The 23,346-nt window shown below is 43.2% G+C and overlaps 1 protein-coding gene across 2 annotated transcripts in view; it reads right to left on the bottom strand.

Moving 5' to 3' along the window:
* Positions 1-269: 269 nt before the first annotated feature.
* Positions 270-23,346, bottom strand: part of RASGRF1 (Ras protein specific guanine nucleotide releasing factor 1) — a 168,580-nt gene continuing 145,503 nt past the window's right edge. For both annotated transcript variants that reach the window (XM_073618247.1, XM_073618248.1), the window contains exons 24-27: positions 19,733-19,812; positions 15,473-15,590; positions 3,464-3,532; positions 270-1,478 (exon numbers count right to left, since the gene is read on the bottom strand). In XM_073618247.1, the coding sequence (XP_073474348.1) occupies positions 1,386-1,478; positions 3,464-3,532; positions 15,473-15,590; positions 19,733-19,812 (360 nt within the window). In that variant the 3' untranslated portion in view covers positions 270-1,385. The remainder of the gene's footprint in view (positions 1,479-3,463; positions 3,533-15,472; positions 15,591-19,732; positions 19,813-23,346) is intronic.

Below are 23,346 nucleotides of genomic sequence, written 5' to 3'. Positions count from 1 at the left end.
TCGATAGTTTCAAAAAACTATTAGATAAGCACCTGAATGACCGCAACATACAGGGATATACAATGTAATACTGACATATACACATAGGTTGGACTTGATGGACTTGTGTCTTTTTTCGACCTCACCTACTATGTAACTATGTTACTAACACATGTCAAAGTTGAAAAATAGTGCTTAGGCATGAAGATTTGTTTTTTACCCTTTAGGCGTGAAGGGGTTAAAATGTTTCTTCTCTCATTTTGTTTGACAGACATTGTGAACAGGCTGTGTTGGTGGTAACCCTGAGTTAAAAGATTTATTAGCGAGAGGTAATCAGGAAACACTTTATAGTACAAAAAAAATAAAGAAACCAAAAGGTAGCTGCAAATTTTTCTTAAAACCCACCGCTGGACTCCTGTATAACACATTCTTGTGACCAGTCCGTTTAATTTTTTTTTTTTTTTTTTCCTCAAACCAGCTACAAAATTTCCAACATCATACATGTGCCCACTCCTGCAATTTCCTTAAAGTGCCACCATACCCGTAATCCTCTTTTTTTTTTTTTTTTTTCCATCAGTCTATGACACCTCTCCAATAAAGCACTGGAAATGTCGCCCGTTATAGCAGCTATTTGTAATTACCCCGCTGGACTTCTTATTTGTGCAATCCTGTTCGTCGCAAACCAAGGACCCATACTACGAGACGAAGTCAACAAGACAAAGCTGGAGTAGAGTCCAGAACTTGCAAACTTGTAGCAATCTGCTAGACATGTGCAATGCCAGTCCAAGGCAAGAGAGAGACCGGCCATTGGATGGGGGGTTGGTTATCTTCTGAAGTGCTTCCCATCACACTTATAATACGGACGTGGCCCTCTTATCTGCTCTTTATGACAAAAAAAAAACGTGGGAGTGTTGTGCATCAACCCCTTCCGTTTCTTGAGTTTGCTATTAAAACCTCTCTGTAAAAGACACACGGAACCATGAACCCCATCGCTCAAGCATGGTGGTGGAGGGGGTGAAGGCTGGTTTGTCTGTAAGCTGCTGCACACAAAAAAAAAAAAAAACTCAGATTCATTCTCCTTAGATGTCCAGTCAAAAAAGGAGGCAGCAGCGACGGTTCAGTTCTTGGTGGCATGGCCTATGATGAAAGTAGGACAGTGCTCATATTGAGAAGTATCTCAGTCTCCACCCTGGTCACTCTTTTTTTCTAGGGGTGTCTTTGGGGGGGGGGGGAACTGGGTGTAGGGGCAAGTGTAGGGCCTTCCCTTAGGAGCAGTTGGGTGTTTGGGATGAATGGAGACACAGACATCTCTGCCCCTACACAGGGACCCCTGCATAATGGGGTCCGGCCAGAGGCTTGGGGGGGTCTGTACAATATGATACAGGCAGGGAGAGTGCAACAAAAATTCAGGTAGGAAGTTTGGGTTCCAAGCGGAGAGAAGCTTCATAAAGGCCCTCTTCATCCAGCACTCCTGAAGAGTCCAAGAGATACTGTGTGACCTGCAAGATACAAAAGCAAATTTCAAATTGAGATGTGTGTTGACATCCACAGCCTTCCTTTTTGGGTATTTTTCCGGGCAGAGGGTCTCATCTCTGTTCCCGCTGTTCTCTATTATGTAATACAAGGACTGTACCAAAAGTAGTGCAAATGTGGGCACAACTTTTTTACTAACCTCCATAGGTCGTTCAAATGTCACATGTTGGTAGAGTAACTCTTCCTCTATAGCAGGGGGTAGGCAACCTCGGCCCTCCAGCTGTGGTGAAACCACAAATCCCATCATGCCTCTGCCTCTAGGAGTCATGCCTGTGATTGTCGGGGTCTTGCAATGTCTCTTGGGACTTGTAGTTTCAAAAACAGCTGGAGGGCCGAGGTTACCCACCCCTGCTCTATAGCAAGGGCCTCCAAACTTTCTAAACAAAGGGCCAGTTTATGGTCCCTCAGACCTTGTGGGGGCCAAACTGTGACCAGTGAGAATAGACAATGCCCCACGTCAGTGGGAATAAACAATAACTCAGGCTTGGTGGTCAGTGGGAGTAAAAAAAAAAAAAATACACAGTATCTGTGGTCAGTAGGAGGAATAGTGCCCAATCATTGGTATTGTTGGTACTGGTTGGAGGAACAGTGCTCCATTGTTGATGTCAGCGGGAGGACTAGTACCCCATTGTTATTGCAAGTGGAACAAATAGTGCCCCATCATTGGTGTCAGTAGAAATAATAGTGCTCCATCATTGGTGTCAGTAGAAAGAATTGTGTCAGTGGAAGGTATTATGCCCCACTGTTGGTATCAGTGGAAGGAATGGTGCCTTGTATCAATGAGAAGAGCAGTGCCCTAAGGGCTCCATAAAGGCAAGCAAAGGGCTGCATCTGGCCTCCGGCCACAGTTTGAAGGCCACTGATCTATAGTAACTCCTCTTCTTCTTTTTAATTGCTGGTAATTAATGGACTCCAAGCAGAAGGAACGTGCCACCACTGAGTTCTTGGGTTCTAGAGATGAAACCAATGACAAGACATTGCTCTCATCAATGGTGTCATCTCCGAAAACTTTCTGTAGCCTTCTGCGGATGTCAGCCTGAACCCCTCCTTCATCAAGAACTCAATGGTGGCACGTTTCTTCTGCTTGGAATCCATTATTTACCTGCAATGAGAAAGAAGAAGAGGAGTTACTATAGAGCAGTGGTCTCCAAACTGTGGCCCGAGGGACTTTTTGTCCCTTATGTGATGTAAAAAAAAAAAAGCCCCCCACCCCCACATGTATGCACACACAAATTTAAAAGCGCGCGTTGAGTCGCCTACGCATGAAAACTGCAATTGCGATACACGTTAAATATTGCCGCACACGCCAGAGTGAGCACAATATTTCTAGCACCCGACCTCCTCCGTAACACTAAACGGATGACCTATAGGAGGCTTTTAAAGGGTCGCCTATGAAAAATATAGGGTACTGAAGCTTATCGCCATTTCACAGGAGCACGCAAATTTAAGGTTTGACATGTTGGGTATCTATTTACTCGGTGCAACCTCATCTTTTATATTTGACTAAAAAATTGGTAATTTATTCTGTCTGTGTACCCTAAAATTAAATTTACTGTATTTTTTACTGAAGTTTTGCGTTTCCTAGACCTTGGAATTGGAACTACCACTATTTTATTCTCTAGGGTGTCTGCGTTCACAAAATATTTAATGTTTTGCGGTTTTATGTCATCTTCGGGGCTAAAATTATTTAAGCATGTGTGCAAAAAAAATAAATAAAAAATAAACAGCCCTGGCAGCAAAAAAGGCTAAAGTAAAAAATGTTTTCCTTTAAAATAGAAAAAAAAAAAAAAAAAGGGTAAACTTACCTGCTCTGTGCAATGGTATTGCACAGAGCAGTCTTTTACCTCCTCTTCTGGGCTCCCCCGCTGGCGCTCTCTGCCCCTTCTCTCCTGCGTGTGCCCCCCCCATAGCAAGCCATACTTATTAGTACTGAAATCAAATGATGTCTTACCTTGGGCTGGTGCTCTATCTTGTAGGCAGTCTGCTGAAACTGTCGAATCTCTCGAATTATATGTGAAATCTAAAAAGAAAAAAAGAAAAAAAAAAACAAAAAGGTAAACCGAGTAATAGTATTAGGTTACGGTCTGTGCATAAATACTGAAAGATTTTTGGCACACTTTAATTGGCTATGCATTATTTAACATTGACATGTGTTATTAAAACCATGCATATTTGTGCATCCAGGTGAATTACACCGTGTTTTTTTAAGGACAAATTGGGCTTTCTTTTGGTGCTAATTGGTAATGGATATCTCCTGATTTTTTTTATTATCAAAGGAAAACTGGCCCAAAATAGTAAAAAAAAATAAAAAAAATTTTTTTTTTTTTTTTAATTTAATTTAGCTGTATATTTCTTGTAGTAACATCGTACATATCATCAAAACTACTTTGTGCATCCAGGTGGATTATACCGCGTTTTTTTCAGGACAAGTTGGGCTTTCATTTGGTGGTAAATGGTATCGGATATCTCCTGATTTAAAAAAAAAAAATGTTTTATTATTATTAAAGGAAAACTGGCCCAAAATAGTAAAAAAAAAAGATTTTTTATTAAATTTAGCTGTATATTTCTTGTTACTACCATAACCTACCACCAAAAAAACAACCCAAATTCTCCTGCTCCTGACGATTGCAACGATACCACGTATGTGTATGTTAGTTGTTTGTGCCTGTAGTTCAGCCCAGAAACAATAGCGCCCATTTTGCTTTTTTTTTTAATCCTACTTAAAAACACACTGACGCTATAAAAAAATAAATAAAATCCTGTCAAAAAATAAAATAAAATCCTGACCCTGACCCAAACACCAACCATGGCACTGACCTAGATCAAACCTTGATCTAAGTATTTTTTTTCCCATGCCCCTGGACGACGTCAATGTATGATAAAACACGCAGGGCGGAGCGTTGTGCTGACGTCACCGTTACTCTTGAGTCCCGGAAGAGCGTTTATTTTTGTATATGTGCCAGTCTACGCATACGATTTAAAGCGTTTTACTTGCATCTTTACTGTAAGATTTATTTGCAATAAAATGTTGTGATTACACACTATGTGGAGCCTTTTATGTTTTGGGGAACTCTTATGACAATCATGTCAGGCAGAGTGATGTGTCAGTTTGGAAGATCCTCTGAAGCTATAAAGGCCTTGGCTGGGTATGGAGCCACAAGTGCTTGTGACCTTTTGTAATGAGAGGTCCATATAATTTGGTAATCAAACTTTTCAGCCTTTGGTGGTGGTGTTGACACACACTTCAAGGTGGTGAATAGTGGTGATACTCATTAGGAATATTAGAACAAAACATAACACAAAATAACTGTCAATCTCACTCGGTCTGGGGCTCCATGCATGATCTCACCTTGTGGAGTTTCTATGATCATGAGAACGGTGAGGAATCAGCCCAGAACTACACAGGAGAATCTTGTCAATGATCTCAAGGCAGCTGGGACCATAGACAGCAAGAAAACAATTGGTAACACAGTACGCTGTGAAGGATAGGACAACTTCACCGAAGGGCACAGGACAACTTCACCGAAGGGCACAGGACAACTTCACCGCATCAAAAGGGACGATGGACGGGGCCATGTACCGTCAAATCTTACGCTGTGAAGGACAGGACAACTTCACCGAAGGGTACAGGACAACTTCACCAAAGGGCACAGGACAACTTCACCCAAGGGCACAGGACAACTTCACCCAAGGGCACAGGACAACTTCACCCAAGGGCACAGGACAACTTCACCCAAGGGCACAGGACAACTTCACCCAAGGGCACAGGACAACTTCACCCAAGGGCACAGGACAACTTCACCCAAGGGAACAGGACAACTTCACCCAAGGGCACAGGACAACTTCACCCAAGGGCACAGGACAACTTCACCGCATCAAAAGGGACGATGGATGGGGCCATGTACCGTCAAATCTTGGGTGAGAACCTCCTTCCCTTAGCAAAGGCATTGAAAATGAGATGTGGAAGGGTATTCCAGCATGACAATGACCCAAAACACACGGCCAAAGCAGCAAAGGAGTGGCTCAAGAAGAAGCACAAGAAGGTCCTGGAGTGGCCTAGCCAGTCTCCAGACCTTAAAGTGGAGTTCCACCCACTTTTACAACTCTTCAGCATCCCTCACTAAACTGTGCACTGTAAATGAATTGGATATTTTTAATTTTTTTTTCTCAGCACCCACTGTATATCTGCTGTATTAATTTTTCACTTCCTCCTCCCTGGCCGTGGCCCATCGCATCATTTCCTGTTGGCAATGCCTTCTGGGAAGGGGCGGCAACTTCCTCTGACACTGCCGTTGCTATGGAAACCTGACCTGAAACCTATTACACTGCTTTTGCTGCACTGAGCATGTGCGAGATCTGCAAGGATGAGATCCAGGAAGAAATACAGTCTGGCTTCAGATGCCCACACGTAAGATGGCCACGACCTGCTGTAAGTTTACAAATAACAAACTACTGCTATAAACTAACAAAACAGACCTTAGTTTACAGACTAACTTTACTAGAATACATTAAGCTTGTGTATTCGAGGGGTTACTGTATTTATCGGCGTATAACACGCACCCCAAGTTTAGGAGAGAATTTTAAGGAAAAAAACTTTTAGGAGGGAAGTTTAAGGAAAAGAAACTTACATTAAAATGCCCATCAATGCAGCCTCATCAGTGTTCATCTGCAGCCTTGTTAGTGTCATTGCAGCCTTTTCAGTGTCAGTGCAGCCTTGACCCAGTGTCCATTGCAGCCTTTTCAGTGCAGCTTTGCCCCAGTGCAGCCTTGTCAGTGCAGCTTTTCCCCAGTGCAGTCTTGTCAGTGCAGCTTTGCTCCAGTGCAGTCTTGTCAGTGCAGCCTTGCCCCAGTGCAGCCTTGTCAGTGCAGCTTTGCCCCAGTGCAGCCTTGCCCCAGTGCACACTTGTCAGTGCAGCCTTGCCCCAGTGCAGCCTTGTCAGTGCAGCTTTGCCCCAGTGCAGTCTTGTCAGTGCAGCCTTGCCCCAGTGCAGCCTTGTCAGTGCAGCCTTGCCCCAGTGCAGCCTTGTCAGTGCAGCCTTGCCCCAGTGCAGCCTTGTCAGTGCAGCCTTGCCCCAGTGCAGCCTTGCCCCAGTGCAGACTTGTCAGTGCAGCCTTGCCCCAGTGCAGACTTGTCAGTGCAGCTTTGCCCCAGTGGTCAGTGCAGCCTTGCCCCCAGTGTCCATGCCTATTGCCACCACCATACACATAGCTGCATGTAGTTTTAAATATGTCGTCGCGGAGTTCGGAGGGACTCGGCGCCGGCGGAACTGAACGAACGCCGCCGAGATACACATAGTTGAGTGTATTCGGCTCTTTCCAGCGCCGCTCACAGTCCCACCCAGTCCTGCCCTATGATGGACATAACACAGGTCCAATGGCGGGACTGGGCGTGACTGTGAAAGAAAAAGAGCCGGAAAAGCGCCGGAAAGAGCCGAATACACTCGACTATGTGTATCTCGGCTCTGTGATTTCGGCGGCGCTCGTTCAGCTCCGCCGAGTCCCTCCGAACTCCGCGGCGCCATATTTAAAACTACTCGCTATGTGAATGTCGGCAGTGATCGCCGCCGATAGCTCACAATTAGCGGGATTGGCGTATAACACGCACCCACGATTTTCCCCTGATTTTAAGGGGAAAACAGTGCGTGTTATACGCCGATAAATACGGTATTTTTATTTAAAAAGTATAATTTTGGCTGGAACACCACTTTAATCCCATAGAAGATATGTGAAGGGCGCTAAAGGTTCGAGTTACCAAACATCAGCCTGAAAACCTTAATGTCTTGGAGAGGATCTGCAAAGAGAAGTGGGACAAAATCCCTCCTGAGATGTGTGCAAACCTGGTGGCCAACTACAAGAAACGTCTGACCTCTGTGATCGCCAACAAGGGTTTTGCCACCAACTACTAAGTCATGTCAAGGGGTTAAATAATTATTTCATGCATTAAAATGCAAATCAATTTATAACTTTTTTGAATATTTTTGTTATTCTGTCTCTCTCACTGTTAAAATAAACCTACCATTAGAATTATAGACTGATCATTGTCAGTGGGCAAATGTACAAAATCAGTAGGGGATCAAATACTTTTTTCCCTCACTGTATGCATCTCCTTCATCAGGAGTGTGTGAGGAGGTATCGGTAATGATAAATCAAATGGTGTTGTAGATGAACATTCCATGTTTCATTTTAAAAACAAAGTCTCAAAATTCTGCTCATTTTGCCCACCCTTCAGAGCAGCATATATTGTGCTGGTTTAAGAAGCCAATAGAGGAAAGGGAAACCCCAACAGAGCGTTCCATCCAACAGAAGGGGATCAGGTGGCACTGAGGCCTTGGAAACTCAATCCTGCACTCAGAAAGACAGAAGTCTCGGTGTAAAAGTAGTGAAAAGGGTCTCAGGTTAGGAGTAGTATAGTTGTGGGCTGGCTTGAGCCACAAGAAAGGAGTATTGTGTCCTCCACTGGGGGGTAAACAGCAGAAAGGGTAACATACAGTATTGTATGAAACTGTCTTTCTGGGTGCAGGATTGAGTTTCCAAGGCCTCAGTGCCCATTGGTCCCCTTCTGTTGGATGGAGCGCTCTGTTGGGTGTCCCTTTCCACTATTGACTTCTTAAACCAGCACAACACATGTTACTCTGAAGGGTGGGCAGAATGAGCATAATTTTGAGACTTTGTTTTTAAAATGAAACATGGAATGTTCATCTACAACACCATTTGATTTATCATAAACGATACCTCCCACACCCCTGATGAAGGAGATGCATATTCTCTGAAACGCGTCGGGTGGAGGAAACCATAGTATACCATCGCCATTTTTTTCAGTCAGTGTATTATTAGTTGTTCATATCATGTACACTCTTTTTTTCATGTTTCTTTTATTCAGTAATGTATAAACTTTTTTTTAAAATGAATTTCATTTAATGAAGACAAAAGGAGAGCAACAGTCAAAAAGAGGGGGTGAAGGTCCATTTTAAAAGGGCAAGGGTATGTGGCTGCTTAACGTGGAACTAAACCCTCCTATCCTTTACAGCCAAGGAAGCTGCCATCTTAGCCTCTGTCTTATCTGCAGTTGCCATGGTGCTGCACATGTAATCAGTTACAGTTGTGTGAAAAAGTATTTGCCCCCTTCCTGATTTTTCTATTTTTTATTTTTTTTGCATATTTGTCACACTTAAATGATTCAGATCAAACAAATTTTAATATTACACATAGATAACCCAAGTAAATACAAAATGCAGTTTTTAAATAATAATTTATTAAGGGAAAAAAGCTGCCCAAACCTGACTGGCCCTATATGAAAAAGTAACCCCCCCTGCTAAATCATGAATGAACTGTAATTAAGCAAATTTTTTTTTGGAAAGCTGAGTTAACCACTTGCCGACCAGCCGCCGCAGTTTTGCTGCAGCAGAATGGCACGGCTGGGCGAAACGACGTTATGTAACGTCGCTTCGCACTGTGGCCACTAGGGGGCGCGCGTTCGCTGCTCGCCCCCGGAGCCGACGCTAGTGCCCGGCGGTCCCGCAATCGCTCGTGACACACCGAGAACTGGGATCTGTGTGTGTAAACACATGGATCCCAGTTCTCTGAGGGGAGAAGAGACTGATCGTGTGTCCATACAAAGTATGAACAGCGATCTGTCATCTCCCCTACACAGTCCCATCCCCCCTTCAGTTAGAACACAGGGAAGACATTTAACCCCTTGATCGCCCCCTAGTGTTAACCCCTTCCCTGCCAGTGACATTTTTACAGTAATCACCGCATTTTTATAGCACTGATCACTGTATAAATGCCAATGGTCCCAAAAATGTGTCAAAAGTGTTCGATGTGTACGCCATAATGTCGCAGTCCTGATAAAAATCGTAGATCGCCGCCATTACTAGTAAAAAAAAAAAAATAATAATAATAAAAATGCTATAAATTATCCCCTATTTTGTAGATGCTATAACTTTTGCGCAAACCAATCAATATACGCTTATTGCGAATTTTTTTTACCAAAAATATGTAGAAGAATATATATCAGCCTAAACTAAGAAAAAAAAAGCTTTTTTAAAAAAAAAAATGAGGCTATTACTGACACTGACAAAGTGAAGCACGCTAAAAAATCTAAAAAAGCAACACATAATGCCGCAATCTAAAGAAATTCAAGAGCAGATGAGAAACAAAGTAGTTGACATGTATCAGTCTGGAAAGGATTACAAAGTCATTTCTAATGCCGCGTACACACGATCGGTTTTCTCATCGGAAAAAGATATGGCGGCTTTTCTGGAATTCCACTCAAGTTTGCCTTGCATACACACGGTCACGCAAAAGTTCGCTGAAATTATGGCCGTCAAGAATGGGGTGACGTACAACACTACGACGAGCCGAGAAAATGAAGTTCAATGCTTCCGAGCATGCGTCGAATTGTTTCCGAGCATGCGAAGGGATTTTGTGCATCGGAATTGCCACAGACGATCGCATTTTCGGATAGGATCTTTTCCCAACCGAAAAATTGAGAGCATGCTCTCAATCTTTTGCTGGCTGGAATTCCGCCAGCAAAAGACCGATGGAGCGTACACACGGTCGCATTTTCTGCCGTAAAGCTCTCATCGGTCTTTTGCGGGCCAAAATTCCGATCGTGTGTACGCGGCATAAGGCTTTGGAACTCCAGCCAACCACGGGGAGAGCCATTATCTACAAATGGAGATAACTTGGAACAGTGATGAACCTTCCCAGGAGTGGCCGGCCAACCAAAATTACTCCAAGAACAAGACGACGACTCATTCAGGAGGTCATAATAGAACCCAGAACAACATCTAAAGAACTTCAGGTCTCACTTGTCTCAGGTAGGGTCAGTGTTCAGGATTCAACAATAAGGAAGAGACTGGGCAAAAATGGCGTCCATGGGAGAGTTCCAAGGCCAAAGCCACTGCTGATCAAAAAGAACACAAAGGCTCATCTCAAATTTGCCAAAAAAATTTTGATTATCCCCAAGACTTTTGGGCAAATATTCTGTGGACTGTTTTGAATTTCTTTGGAAGGTGTGCGTCCCGTTACATCTAATGTAAACCTAACACAGCGTTTAATAAAAAGAACATCATACCAACAGTCAGACATGGTGGTGGTTGCGTGATGGTCTGGGGCTGCTTTGCAGCTTCAGGACCTGGACGACTTGCCGTCATTGAGGGAACCATGAATTCTGAGCTCTACCAGAAAATTCTGAAGGAGAATGTCCGGCCATCAGTTCCAGACCTCAAGCTCAATCGCACTTGGGTTATGCAGCAGGACAGTGATCCGAAACACAACAGCAAGTCCACCTCTGAATGGCTTGAAAAAAACAAAATGAAGGTTTTGGAGTGGCCTAGTCAAAGTCTGGACTTTGAGATGCTGTATCATGACCTAAAACAGGCCGTTCATGCTGGGAAACCCTCCAATGTGACTGAATGAAAACAATTCTACAAAGAAGAGTCGGCCAAAATTTCTCCACAGAGATGGGAAAGACTCATTGCCAGTTATCGCAAACGCTTGATTGCAGTTGTTGCCGCCAAGGCTGGCACAACCAGTTATTAGGTTCAAAGGGGCAGTTACTTTTTCACATAGGACCAGGCAGGTTTGGACAGCTTTTTTCCTGTATTAAATGAAATCATTCTTTAAAAACCACATTTTGTATTTACTCGGGTTATCTTTGTGTAATAATAACATTTGTTTGATGATCTGAATCATTTAAGTGAGACAAATATGCAAAAAAAAAAAAAATCAGGAATGGGGGCAAATACTTTTTCACAGCACTGTATGCCCCTGGCCATTTCATGGCTTGATAGTTCCGGTTGTGAGCACAAGCAACCATGAAAGTTTTTATTCCCGGAACTAAACCTTCTATCCTTTACAGCCAAGGAAGCTGCCATCTTAGCCTCTGTCTGATCTGCAGTTGCCAAGGTGCTGCAGATGTGATCAGTTATGCCACTGGCCATTTGATGGCTTGACAGGTCTGGTTGTGAGCACAAGCAACAATGACAATTTTCATTCACGGCATTCATTGAATGTAACTGTTTTGGGAACTGGGTTTAGTTCCGCTTTAACCATTTACGGACTGCCGCACGCCGATATATGTCCTAAGTTTGAAGAGGAATATCCTTGTTATGGCAGCAGTTAGCTGCCATAACCCCGGTATCCTCTTCTTCGGCCGACGATCCGCTTTCAGATAAAAGTGGTCTCTGCAGCGGATTCGCCGCAAGATTACTTTTAGCGGCGGCGGGTGAGGGCCCTCCCCTTCGCCGCGCTCCGGTGCCCTCCGCCGCTTACCGGAGCCGCCGGCAGAGGCGGAGGCGATCGGATCCTCTCCCTAGCCTGACATGAAGATGAGTGAGGGGAAGATGGCCCCCCACCCATCTCCATATCATTGCAGGGCGAAAGTGACGTCAAAATGTCACTTCCGCCCACAGCTCTTAAAGGGACATTTTTAAAAAAAATTTTTTAAATGGCAAAATTATTTATTTATTTTTAATTGCATTTTAGTGTAAATATGAGATGTGAGGTTCTTTTTGACCCCCAGATCTCATATTTAAGAGGCCCTGTCATGCCTTTTTTCTATTACAAGGGATGTTTACATTACTTTTAATAGGAATAAAAGTGACACAACTTTTTTTTTAAAAGAACAGTGTAAAAATCAAAAATAAAAATGTAAAATAAATAAGAAAAACATTTTTTTTTAAACGCGCCCTGTCCTGCCAAGCTTGCGTGCAGAAACGACCGCATACGTGAGTAGCGCCCGCATATTAAAATGGTGTTCAAACCACACATGTGAGGTATCGCCATGAACGTTAGAGCGAGAGCAATAATTCTAGCCCTAGACCACCTCTGTAACTCAAAACATGCAACCTGTAGAATTTTTTAAACGTCGCCTATGGAGATTTCTAAGGGTAAAAGTTTGTCGTCATTCCACTTGTGGGCGCAATTTTGAAGCCTGACATGTTGGGTATCAATTTACTCGGCGTAACATGATCTTTCACAATATAAAAAAAAAATGGGCTAATTTACTGTCTTATTTTTTTAATACAAAAAAGTGTATTTTTTCCAAAAAAAGTAAGACAGCTGCGCAAATACGGTGTGACAGAAAGTGTTGCAACGACCGCCATTTTATTCTCTAGGGTGTTAGAAAAAAATGTATAATGTTTGGGGGTTCTAAGTAATTTTCTAGGGAAAAAAAAAATGTTTTTAACTTGTAAACAAATCTCAAAAAGAGGCTTGGTCCTTAAGTGGTTAAGAGGCTGTTGGAGTATTGTCCGCATTGGGTAGCTCCACAGCTGAAGGAAGGACCACTGGGGTTCAATGAACTCGATAAGCAGTGGGCATGGGAATGTGGTGGCATCATCTGTTCTCCAATCATATGATCACTGTGATTAAAGCGGGGGTCCACCTATCTATCGGTTTTTTTTTTTTTGAGTTCATTCACAAACTTTTCTTCTCAGCATTCCATACTCACATATTGTGTGTAATATGTCCGCCTGTGTCAGATTTCGTCGGAAAGAATAACTTATATTATTCACTGCAGGCGGTTTCCATCTTCATTGTGGGCATTTGAAGCCCACAAGCATTTATTTCCTGGATGTGGTGAATGCTGTGCTCCCAGCATTCACCGCTCGTTCCCGCACATGCTCAGTGGCATCCTGGGAAGCCTGAGACTAGCTCCCAGGAGTCTGGGAGAGGCTAGAAACACGCCTACTCCCACGGGAGGAGAACCAGGAAGTGCAAAGAAGAATAGAAAAATAAAAGGTTATTACGGCGATTTAAATTTTTTTAAACGGCATGTCAGCATCTAGGCAAGGAAGAGAATACATACAAATATTGTTCAAAATTTGGGTGGAACCCCGCTTTAAGCAAAAGAAAGAGAAAAAGATACATTGTATCTAGAGAACGCTATGAAAAAAAAAAATCTAAAAGAAAGAAAGGATAACTGCACTAGTGTAGTCGAAAGAATTTTCTTTTGAAAATCAGAAAATTTGTGCATTTTGTGATCCGATGGCGCCACCATTGATTTCAAAATTCGGCCAACCAAAGCCTTCAATTTCACCTCCATGTTGCCACAGAAAATAATGTTTCTTGCTGGGAATTTTCTTTTCTTGCACATGCGCATTTCTTTTTCAATTACATTTCTTGCACGAGTCTCCTATCATTGATTAGAAAATCGTTCATTTTTCTAAAAAAATTTCCAGCATGTCCGATTACTCGAATTCGATGGCCGCACGAAAATTGGCTGTTTCTGCAGCCCCACTAATGGTGCGAAATACGAACGAAAATTCTTAGATAAGATTTTGGAAAGAAAATTCTTTTGAAATTCGACGCATGTATGGCCTCTGCCTTAGTGTCAGTCGGTGTCAAAGTGTTTTAGGTAGGAAAAAAAGGTTTTATATTTAGTATCAGTGTGAGTGTTGGTGTCAGTGTGTTTAGGTAGGACCAAAAAAACCCCCAAAAATGTGTATTATTATTTCTTGGCTCTACTACAGGTAGAAAGAACAAACAGCACCCATGTAGTATCGCAGCGATCGCCAGGAGTAGGAGAAATTATTTTGCTGGGTTTTTTTTGGTGGTGGGTAATTGCATAAAAGTACACAGCTAAATTTTAAAAGCCGATATTTTTTTCTTTTTATGCTAGTTTTACTTCAATGATAAAACAAAATCAGGAGATGTCAATTAACAATTTCATCCAAATAAAAGCTCACTCTGTCCTGAAAAAAAAAAGTGGTATAAGCCATCTGGATACAAATAGTTACAATAAAACGTTGTCAGGGATGGACTCAGCCCTTCCTTCTCAGAGCTGGCCGCTCAGCTGTCGGCTAATTGCCAGCTCCTATCTCTCTCCACAGTGACTCACCTGTTGATGATATCCTGCTCGTCAGTCCTGCCTACTTAAGCCGTCCAGCCCAGAGGTTCTCTGCCTTCGCCTTGGTCAACATCACAGAGCCTATCTCCTTGCGTTCCTGTTTAAAGACTTGCTTTGCTGACATCCCTTCTGGCTCCAGATCCTGCTTGCTGTTTCACTACATTGATCCCTGACTTCTGGCTTGTCTGAATATACGTTCCGGTTACTGAACTTTGGCTATGTTTTGACTACGTTTGTCCTTTTTACTTTTATTATTAAACAAGTGTGATTTAACTGTACTTCTGTCTTGGTCTCATTTCATGGTTTCTGACAGATGTACAGTTATACTAATAGTTAAGGTGATTGTAAAGGAGAACATTTTATAAAAAAAATAAAAAAATAACAAACATGTCATACTTACCTGCTCTGTGTAATGGTTTAGCACAGAGGAGCCTCTATCCTCCTCTTCTCGAGTCCCCCGCTGGCGCTCTGGGCCCCTCCCCCTTGCTGAGTGCCCCCATAGCAAACTGCTTGTTGTGGAGGCACTCGTGCATGCTCGCTCCCCAGCCAGCTCTCTGTGTCCATAAGACAAAGAGAGCATGGCTCAGCCCTGCCCCCACCCCCCGTTCCCGCCTCACTGGCTGTGATTGACAGCAGCAGGAGCCAATGGCTCCTGCTGCTGCATCTTTAGCCAATCAGGAGGGAGAGACCCGGGAGAGCCTTGGGTCTTGTGCACATCGCTGGATTGGGATTAGGTCAGTATTGGGGGGGGGGGGGGGCAGCACACTGAAGGTTTTTTACCTTCAGCCTTTACAACCACTTAATTAATACATACCAAAATTGGGTTTGGGTGTTAGCGTTTGACCTCGTGAAGGGGTTAAGGTGCCTAGTTGTCAGATAAATCCCCAAATTCCAGGCCATTCTGACATGTAAAAATCTTGAATATAATAACTTCAGTTTGGACCCATAAGGAGGCCCACGGCTTGGGCAGAGGTAGGGTGTAGACCCATCAGGAAGTGCCTGCTAGGTGGTGCCAGCAGAAAATATTTTGCATCAAGTTTTCATTAACACAAAAAAAAAAAAAAACTACTGTTGCCTCTTTTTTTAGGTGTTTGTATATCTCACCATTCTCATCTTTGAAAAGTTGACCAGTCCATCCTCTGTGTAGTTGGGGGTACCTTCTTCTATGCATGCCAGGTCGGTCAGGTACATGCCCAGATAAGGAACACAGGGAGGGTCACAGCTGGAGACATAAAAGAACACAAAAAGTTAGGAAGTAGGAACAAGGAAGAGACCATGGCAGACATATTAAAAAAAAAGAAAAAATGATCGGTGTTGCCAGACAGAGGAAGACCTCATCCACCAATTTTTGGACTAGTCCAAATATTTCGGCTGTCTGGCAGGATGTGGTGGACCACGCCTGTAAGAACTGTCCACCTCGTTGTTTCCTCCCCAAAGGTGTATCTCCTAGGTGTGGTAGAACACCTGGTCTCCACTACTGCTGAAAGGACATTGCTTGGTCTACTGTTCTTCTGTGCTTGGAAAAGTGAACATGTGCAATTTGTTTCGTTCCGAAATCATTAATTCGGAAATAACCGAATTAACAAAAAACAGTTTAACGAACTTTTGCAAATTTTCGTAAATTCGAATATTCAAAAAAATCGGAAGTTCGGAAATTCGAAAAAAAAAAAATCGGAAATTCGAAAACTCGAAAATTCAAAACTATGAAATAACTAACCTAAGTTAATAACTTAACTATTACTAGCTATTAAAATTCCCTTTCAAATTTGGCTGTTGGTAAACGTAACAAATACGAATTTATCCGAAGTTACAAATTATCTGAAATAATGAATGCCTTATCTAAACAAATGGAATGTAATGAATTAATAATAATAAATTACAATAATAACAATAAAAACATTTTATTATTATTATTTGTTATTAATTTGTTCCATTCCATTTGTTTAGATGCGGCATTCGTTATTTCGGATAGTTCGTAACTTCGATAAATTCGTATTCGTTACGTTTACTAGACGCCAAATTTGAAAGGAAATTCCAATACCTATAATTTAATAGTTAAGTTATTATTAGTTAGTCATTATTTGAGATTTTCGAATTTTCGGGTTTTCAAAATTCCGATTTTTTAAAAAAATTTTTTGAATTTCTGATTTTTTTTTTAATTTGCGAATTTCAGATTTTTTTTTGAATTTTTTTTCAAACTTCAGATTTTTTTTGAATTTACGAATTGCGATCATAAGGGATGACCCGAAAAAAAACAAAACAAAAAAAAAAAAAAAAACAAATGGAAGTAAAACGAACAAATTTTTCGGCAGTGCATATGTCTAATGGAAAGCCATGTGCTGAAGAAAAACAAACCCGCCATCTTTTTTCTGCTGGAAAAAAAATGGTGAACTCTAACCTACCACTACACATAGATACTGTACCTTATGCAAATAGAGGTTGTTCTCACAGATTTGAAGCCCTCTTGGACTGATAACTCTTCAACAACCATGGACTCTAAACTTCTGTAATCCTACAACGGTCTGATCACGAGATGACCCATTGTGACCAAGATCAATTCCTCCATATCCCCCCTCCCCACCGCTCACTGTGCTATGAACTGTCCAATCACCTAGAGAACCCCCCATTCATAATCACTAGGGCCCTGTGTGTGGGAGCCAGTACCCTTATTCCCTCATCCTCTTAAAGCAGACCTTCACGCTCTTCCACCACTTCCCCCCTTCCATCCTCTATACTTATCGCGCCGATTTTACATTTTTTTTGTATCTTTTTAATTTTTTTTTTTAAAGCAAAAATGTCCGGCCCCGCCTTCCCATGCACGTCATTTGCCTTAGGCGATTGACGTGCACACTGCCGGCTGTGCCTCCTGGGATATCCACGTCACATATCCCAGAAGACATAGCCTTCCATTCAGGAAAGGAGGTGGTGGCAGGCTTGTTGGCGCGTCACCAGGAAGAGCCGGCAAGGCCCCTCGATGATGTCAGCAAGCACATGATGGCGCGGGACAGAGCTGTGGCCGGGCTTTAAAGAGGACCTCAGCGGGACAAAGCTGGATCTGCTGGATAAGTATCTGAAATATGCAGATACCACCCTTAACCACTTGCCGACTGCAATACATTGGGGTTTGCAAGTGATTTACCGGGATTATGGCTGAAGATATCAGCCCTAACCCCGGTATCGTTTTTTGCAGCTGGCGGCTGGCTTTCTCATAAAACCATTCTGTTTCTCGGGCTTACCGTTTCCCCCAGTTCGCCCAGAAAACGTTCCGGCCTTTGCGGCCAGCTGCTTCTAAAAGCGATCAAAGAGTTCTTACCACTAACATCATCAAAGCCTATGAACACCCTGCTGCCCCTATTAAGGGATCCTCATTTTTCTACAAAGTGATAAGCAACACACATAACCACAAGAAATTGCCAGTTATGGAAAAGTGGGAACAGACCCTAACCTTCTCGGCAAACTTAACAATGTGGTACCAAGCATCGCGCCTCACCTTGAAAGTTTCTATCACACTGGGAAACGGCACAAAAACTGCTCCACCAATGGTACCAAATACCGGCTAAACTAGCCCATTTTTCACCCTCCCAATCAGCTGCTTGCTGGAGGAAATGCGGCAATGTCGGTTCGAATATCCGTGTCTGGTGGTCCTGCCCCAAACTCTCCCCTTTATGGCAAAATGTCCAAACCCCCTTCACCAACCTTACTGGCAACTCCACAAATATCACACCCCAACTGGCTCTCCTAGGCCTGGGGGTTGGAGGCTTGGGACATTCAATACCATGTCACTCTCACCCACATCCTAATCGCAGCTACACTTTCGATATCAAGAAACTGGACCAGCGACTCTTTACCCTCTCCTCAACTCATTCTTCAAACCCTCCATCAACACCTACAATTGGGAGCTCATGTTTGCCAAGGCAAAACGAAACCTACCTAAATTCCAAAAGGACTGGGCTCCCTGGCTCAAGTACAATCATCTGGATATTACCTCCTTATTGTACTAATTTCATACCATCTTATTAACACGGATTACTCTTCCCACTCCACATTCCTACGCTCGTCTTATACATCATCCTCACCTGTACCAACGCGACCCACTTTCACCTCCTAGTGAAAGGAAAGTTTTTTGATCACTGACAAATCAACTTGATAATAGCACCACATCCCTTAATTAGTTAAATATAGAAGGAGGGATTGCAGGAGGTGCAGATTAATTTGAAAAATAGTAACAACTAGAATATGTAAGAAATTATAAGTATTATAAGATGGAGTTCCCAACATGTTTCACCCATATATCGGGCTTCTTCAGGGGATGCTGTCCAACTAGCAGTACCAGCCTTCTTGGTCTCTTGAAATATTGGTTAAATCACTAAGGGGTCACAGGTGTCAATCTGCCGCCCATAGAACCATATGCTAAAGGTGACCATAGAGGGCAATCAAAGACCGAAAAAACAAAGTTCTGCAGTGTACTCAATACCAAGGGACAAATGCTGTCTAAAACCGCCAGTATTTATTGATAAGACTGGCATTTAGCAACAGCACATGTGTGTGTCCCTGGGTTCCAGCAGACCTGCCTAGCTCTGAGGAAGGGGGTGCGCCCCCGAAACGCGTTAGCTGTACCCCGTGTTCTGTGCATATCCATGCATTGTTTTTATGGCCTTTTGTCAGTTGCATTTTGTGAATACCCACTTTTATATAAAACATTTATATTACTAAATTATCTTTGGTAATGCACTAGGTGTGCGCGCCTTCCATTTCTGTTTTTCTTATGGTTCTCTGGACGCTGATTGACACCTGTGACCCCTTAGAGATTTAAGCAATATTTCAGGAGACCAAGAAGGCTTGTACCTCTAGTTGGACAGCATCCCCTGAAGAAGCCCGATATATGGGTGAAACATGTTGGGAACTCCATCTTATAATGCTGTATTCATAGAATCTTGTTGATCTCTACTTGCCAATTGTTGTGTTTTAACAATTTTTCAAATTTTTTCTAAAATTAAAAATTTCTTACATATTATAGTTCTTACTATTTTTCAAATTAATCTGCACCTTAAAAATCCCAATCCCTCCTTCTATTTTCATCTCCTAGTACCATTACCTCCTCCCCATCTGGAACAGACTTACAATTGGCTACACATAGATCTATGGAACTCTTATCCAATACTGTATATTGGACATGTTATCATTGTTCACTTTAGTATGCAACACAATGATGCAGCTCTACAACTATACTGTATGTATACTTTGAAATTATTCAGTAAAATAGCTCTAAGTTAAAAAAATGAAAATAAAAATTGTTCCGTCAATACAGAGACACACATTTGCATACAATCACACGATATATTGCCATTGATGCTGAAAACTTACTTCTTCAAGGCCTCTCTCAGGTTTTTAAATCTCCCCTCTGAAGACACCAACTTCTGTAGCCGGTCAATTAAGGCCTTCGTCTGAGAAGAAGTAAAGCGTTATTACAAAGCTAAATAGGGAAAATATAAAAAAAAAAAGTGTAAGCTGGCAACATAGAGAAGTGAAGCAAAGTGAGGCGTCAATGGTTGGACCGCTGGGGTCATGGGGTCAGTCATTGGTTGCTAGGACGTTGTTGGCTGCACTGTCAATGGCATCTTAGCAACCACTGATGCTCTGCTACTGGGACATAACATGTCAGTGCACGTTTAAGGAGAAGTATGGCCAAAGCATTTTTTTGGGCAAGAATTCTCATGTGGGTCAAAAGAGTGCACTTCATTTTGCTCTCTTGTGACCCAGAATCAGCTGACAGCGGGCTAAAGTCTGATGTCAGCTGATGGTTGAGAGTGACAGGTGTCCCGGGAGCCGCACATCAAGTCAAAGCCTGCTGTGTCATAGTGAATGGCAGTCTCAGCCTGGACCCCCTCCTCATGAGAATGCTCTGGTGGGCGGAGTGAAATGTGTTGGGGGTGTGGCCTGGCGGGGGTCCAGGCTGAGAATGCCATTCACTATCACACAGCAGGCTTTGACTTAATGTGCGGCTCCCGGGACACCCATCACTCTCTACCATTGCCTGGAGCAAAGATGAGCTCCATTCCCGGCAAGCACTCACAGCGGTGGGCACAGGACTTCATTCCCATACAGCCTGAGTGGCTCATACACATATCTTGGTTCGCTGCTGTCAGCATGTCACAGGACCGCTTCACGCTCTGTAAGGATCCCGACAATATTGTCCGGATGCACCCAGCTGCCGGACTGACAGCCGTGTCCGGTTCTCAGCGTGCAGCTGACAGCTGAAGCCAACTACGCTCGTCTTCTCTCCAGCCTGAAACTCCAATGAGTGCAGAGCTGACCTACCAAGAACTGAGTGATTAGGGGTCATGTGATTGCTCAGTTCATGATCTTAGAACCAGCGTGGGACCGATGCTGCAGCTGGGAAGAAAATGTGTGTTTGTTTTCTCAAGTATCCCAAACTTCTCCTTTAAGTCCCAGTAGCACAGCATTGCTGGTTGCTAAGATGCCATCGGCTATGTAACCAACAACGTCATAGCAACTAGTGACCAATCCCTGCCCATTTCAGCTGCCAGCTGAAAGATTTCTGTCATTACCAATATATAGCCCATATCTGGGTAATGACTTTAGCAAGTATCCCACTGCCTCTTTGTTTACATTCAGCATTGGGCCAAGAAATCTCCCGGCCGGCAGCTGAACGGCACTGGGATGAGTCAGTTGTTGCTAAGAAGCCATCGGCTACTAGCGTCTCAGCAACCACAAGTCTTGTGCAGGGAACTGTCATGGATGCCCAAGTATGATCACTGCCATATTTGGGTGATGATGTTATCCAGCATCCCTGGCCTATTGTTTACTTTTAGCGGTCATATGGGAAATCTCCTGGCTGGCAGGTGAATGGGGCCAGATAGGAGTCATTGGTTGCTATGATGCTGGCGGCCTCCAGATTCGTAGAAAGGATGAGCCCTATGCAGGAGGCTGTCACATTCTTGACTGAATGGAATTCCCCTTAAAATGACCATGTAGAGTCCTGGTGCCCAGTCCTCAAGTACCCTGCAGACACTAATCTGTGTTTATTCATCGCACTGTTATAGTAGTCAGTTCTAGCAGTCTCATGTAATATGTCCCTAGTCTAAGACTCTCTCTTGAAGCATGTCCCCAGCACCCAACTACTCCTAAAGCATGTCCAGAGTCTCTGCCCATCTCTTGTATCATTTCCGCAGTCTCTGCCCATCTCTTGCATCGTGTCTGCAGTCTCTGACCAGGTCTTGTATAATGTCTGCAGTCTCTGCCCATCTTTTGTATCATGTCTGCAGTCTCTGCCCATCTCTTGTATTATGTCTGTAGTCTCTGACCAGGTCTTGTATAATGTCTGCAGTCTCTGCCCATCTCTTGTATAATGTCTGCAGTCTCTGCACATCTCTTGTATCATGTCTGCAGTCTCTGCCCATCTCTTGCATCGTGTCTGCAGTCTCTGACCAGGTCTTGTATAATGTCTGCAGTCTCTGCCCATCTTTTGTATCATGTCTGCAGTCTCTGCCCATCTCTTGTATTATGTCTGTAGTCTCTGACCAGGTCTTGTATAATGTCTGCAGTCTCTGCCCATCTCTTGTATAATGTCTGCAGTCTCTGCACATCTCTTGTATCATATCCACAGTCTCTTGCCATCTCTTGTATCATGTGTGCAGTCTCTGCCCATCTCTTGTATAATGTCTGCAGTCTCTGCACATCTCTTGTATCATATCCACAGTCTCTTGCCATCTCTTGTATCATGTGTGCAGTCTCTGATCAGCTCTTGTATCATGTCTGCAGTCTCTGACCATCTCTTGTATCATGTCTGACATGGACATTCATTGTACTGTTCATTTAAGCACAAGAGAATCCATTTTGTTCTCACTGTTGAAATGTGTTCTGTAACCTTCACCTAACACACAGGCACTTCTCCTACTAAACGCTCTCTACTCCCCCCCTCCCTTTTCAAGGTTTTACTTTTGCAATTGTTCTATTCGCTAGTTTTTAATAATATATTTCTATTTGTTAGCTTTTAATAACATATTTCTATTTGTTAGCTTTTAATAACATCTCACACCACCCCTTTCTTATCTATGTATAAAATAACATGTAATAATAAATTTTTCACTGAACGGACATTTTAAACACAGTGATTGAGTCCTGTGAATCTGTTCCTGCAGCTGCAGTATTAACTTTGCTTTAGAGTCCCAATCAGAAATCAGTCATATCAGTCTTGGCGAGTCATAACAGGAGTTTGGCAGAGTCTCCAGAAGGAACCGCGCTTCGATCGGGATCATCGGGAAACGCAGACCTCAAATGCCGGCTAGGTAAGCTGCCCTTAAGCTCGCTATACTTCTGCCTTTTCCAATGTATCCTATCTGTCGGTTCTCAAGGAAACCAGACCACTCTCGGACCTTTCTGGTTGGGTAACGTGTGTGTGTGAATGTGTTTGTGTCCCCCTTCACGGGTTGGACTGTGTGTGGATAGGGAAAATCCTCTGCAGTTCCCTGCGTTGACTCCTTGTGGGCGACCTGGGTCAGAGGCGCATGGTAGGGTCAGATAAAACTCACAGAGAAGAGAAGAGACGAGGAGGGTCTCTTAATGAGTGTTTTGTCTATTGTCATAAACCCCTTCTATCCACGTAGATAAGTGGAGACTATTCTTGTAAATCTGCAGATTTGCTGTACTATTTGTTTTAGAGGCAAGAGGGTATAGGCACAAGTAGAGAAGAGAGAAGACTGGCCAGTCATTATGGGCATTAAATTAATTAAGGGAATGAAGGGAGAGAGGCCTTCAGAAAATGCCCAGCGCAAGATGAGCGCTAGAGAATATATGAACCGAAGGTACGGTTCTGCTTATACTGAGCCCCTAGATAAATGGGTAGAATGGACAAAGGGAACAGCTAAACCTTTAAAATCTGAAGGGACTTTTGATTTAAAAGTATGGCAAACTTTTCTGCACGATTATGGCCCACTACTGTGCAGTGAAGGAACGTG

The sequence above is a fragment of the Aquarana catesbeiana genome, linkage group LG03 (assembly GCF_042186555.1).
Source record: "Aquarana catesbeiana isolate 2022-GZ linkage group LG03, ASM4218655v1, whole genome shotgun sequence".
In the NCBI taxonomy this organism is placed as follows: domain Eukaryota; kingdom Metazoa; phylum Chordata; class Amphibia; order Anura; family Ranidae; genus Aquarana; species Aquarana catesbeiana.
The sequence above is the reverse complement of the archived record's forward strand: the minus strand, read 5'-3'. Positions and strand labels throughout refer to the sequence as shown.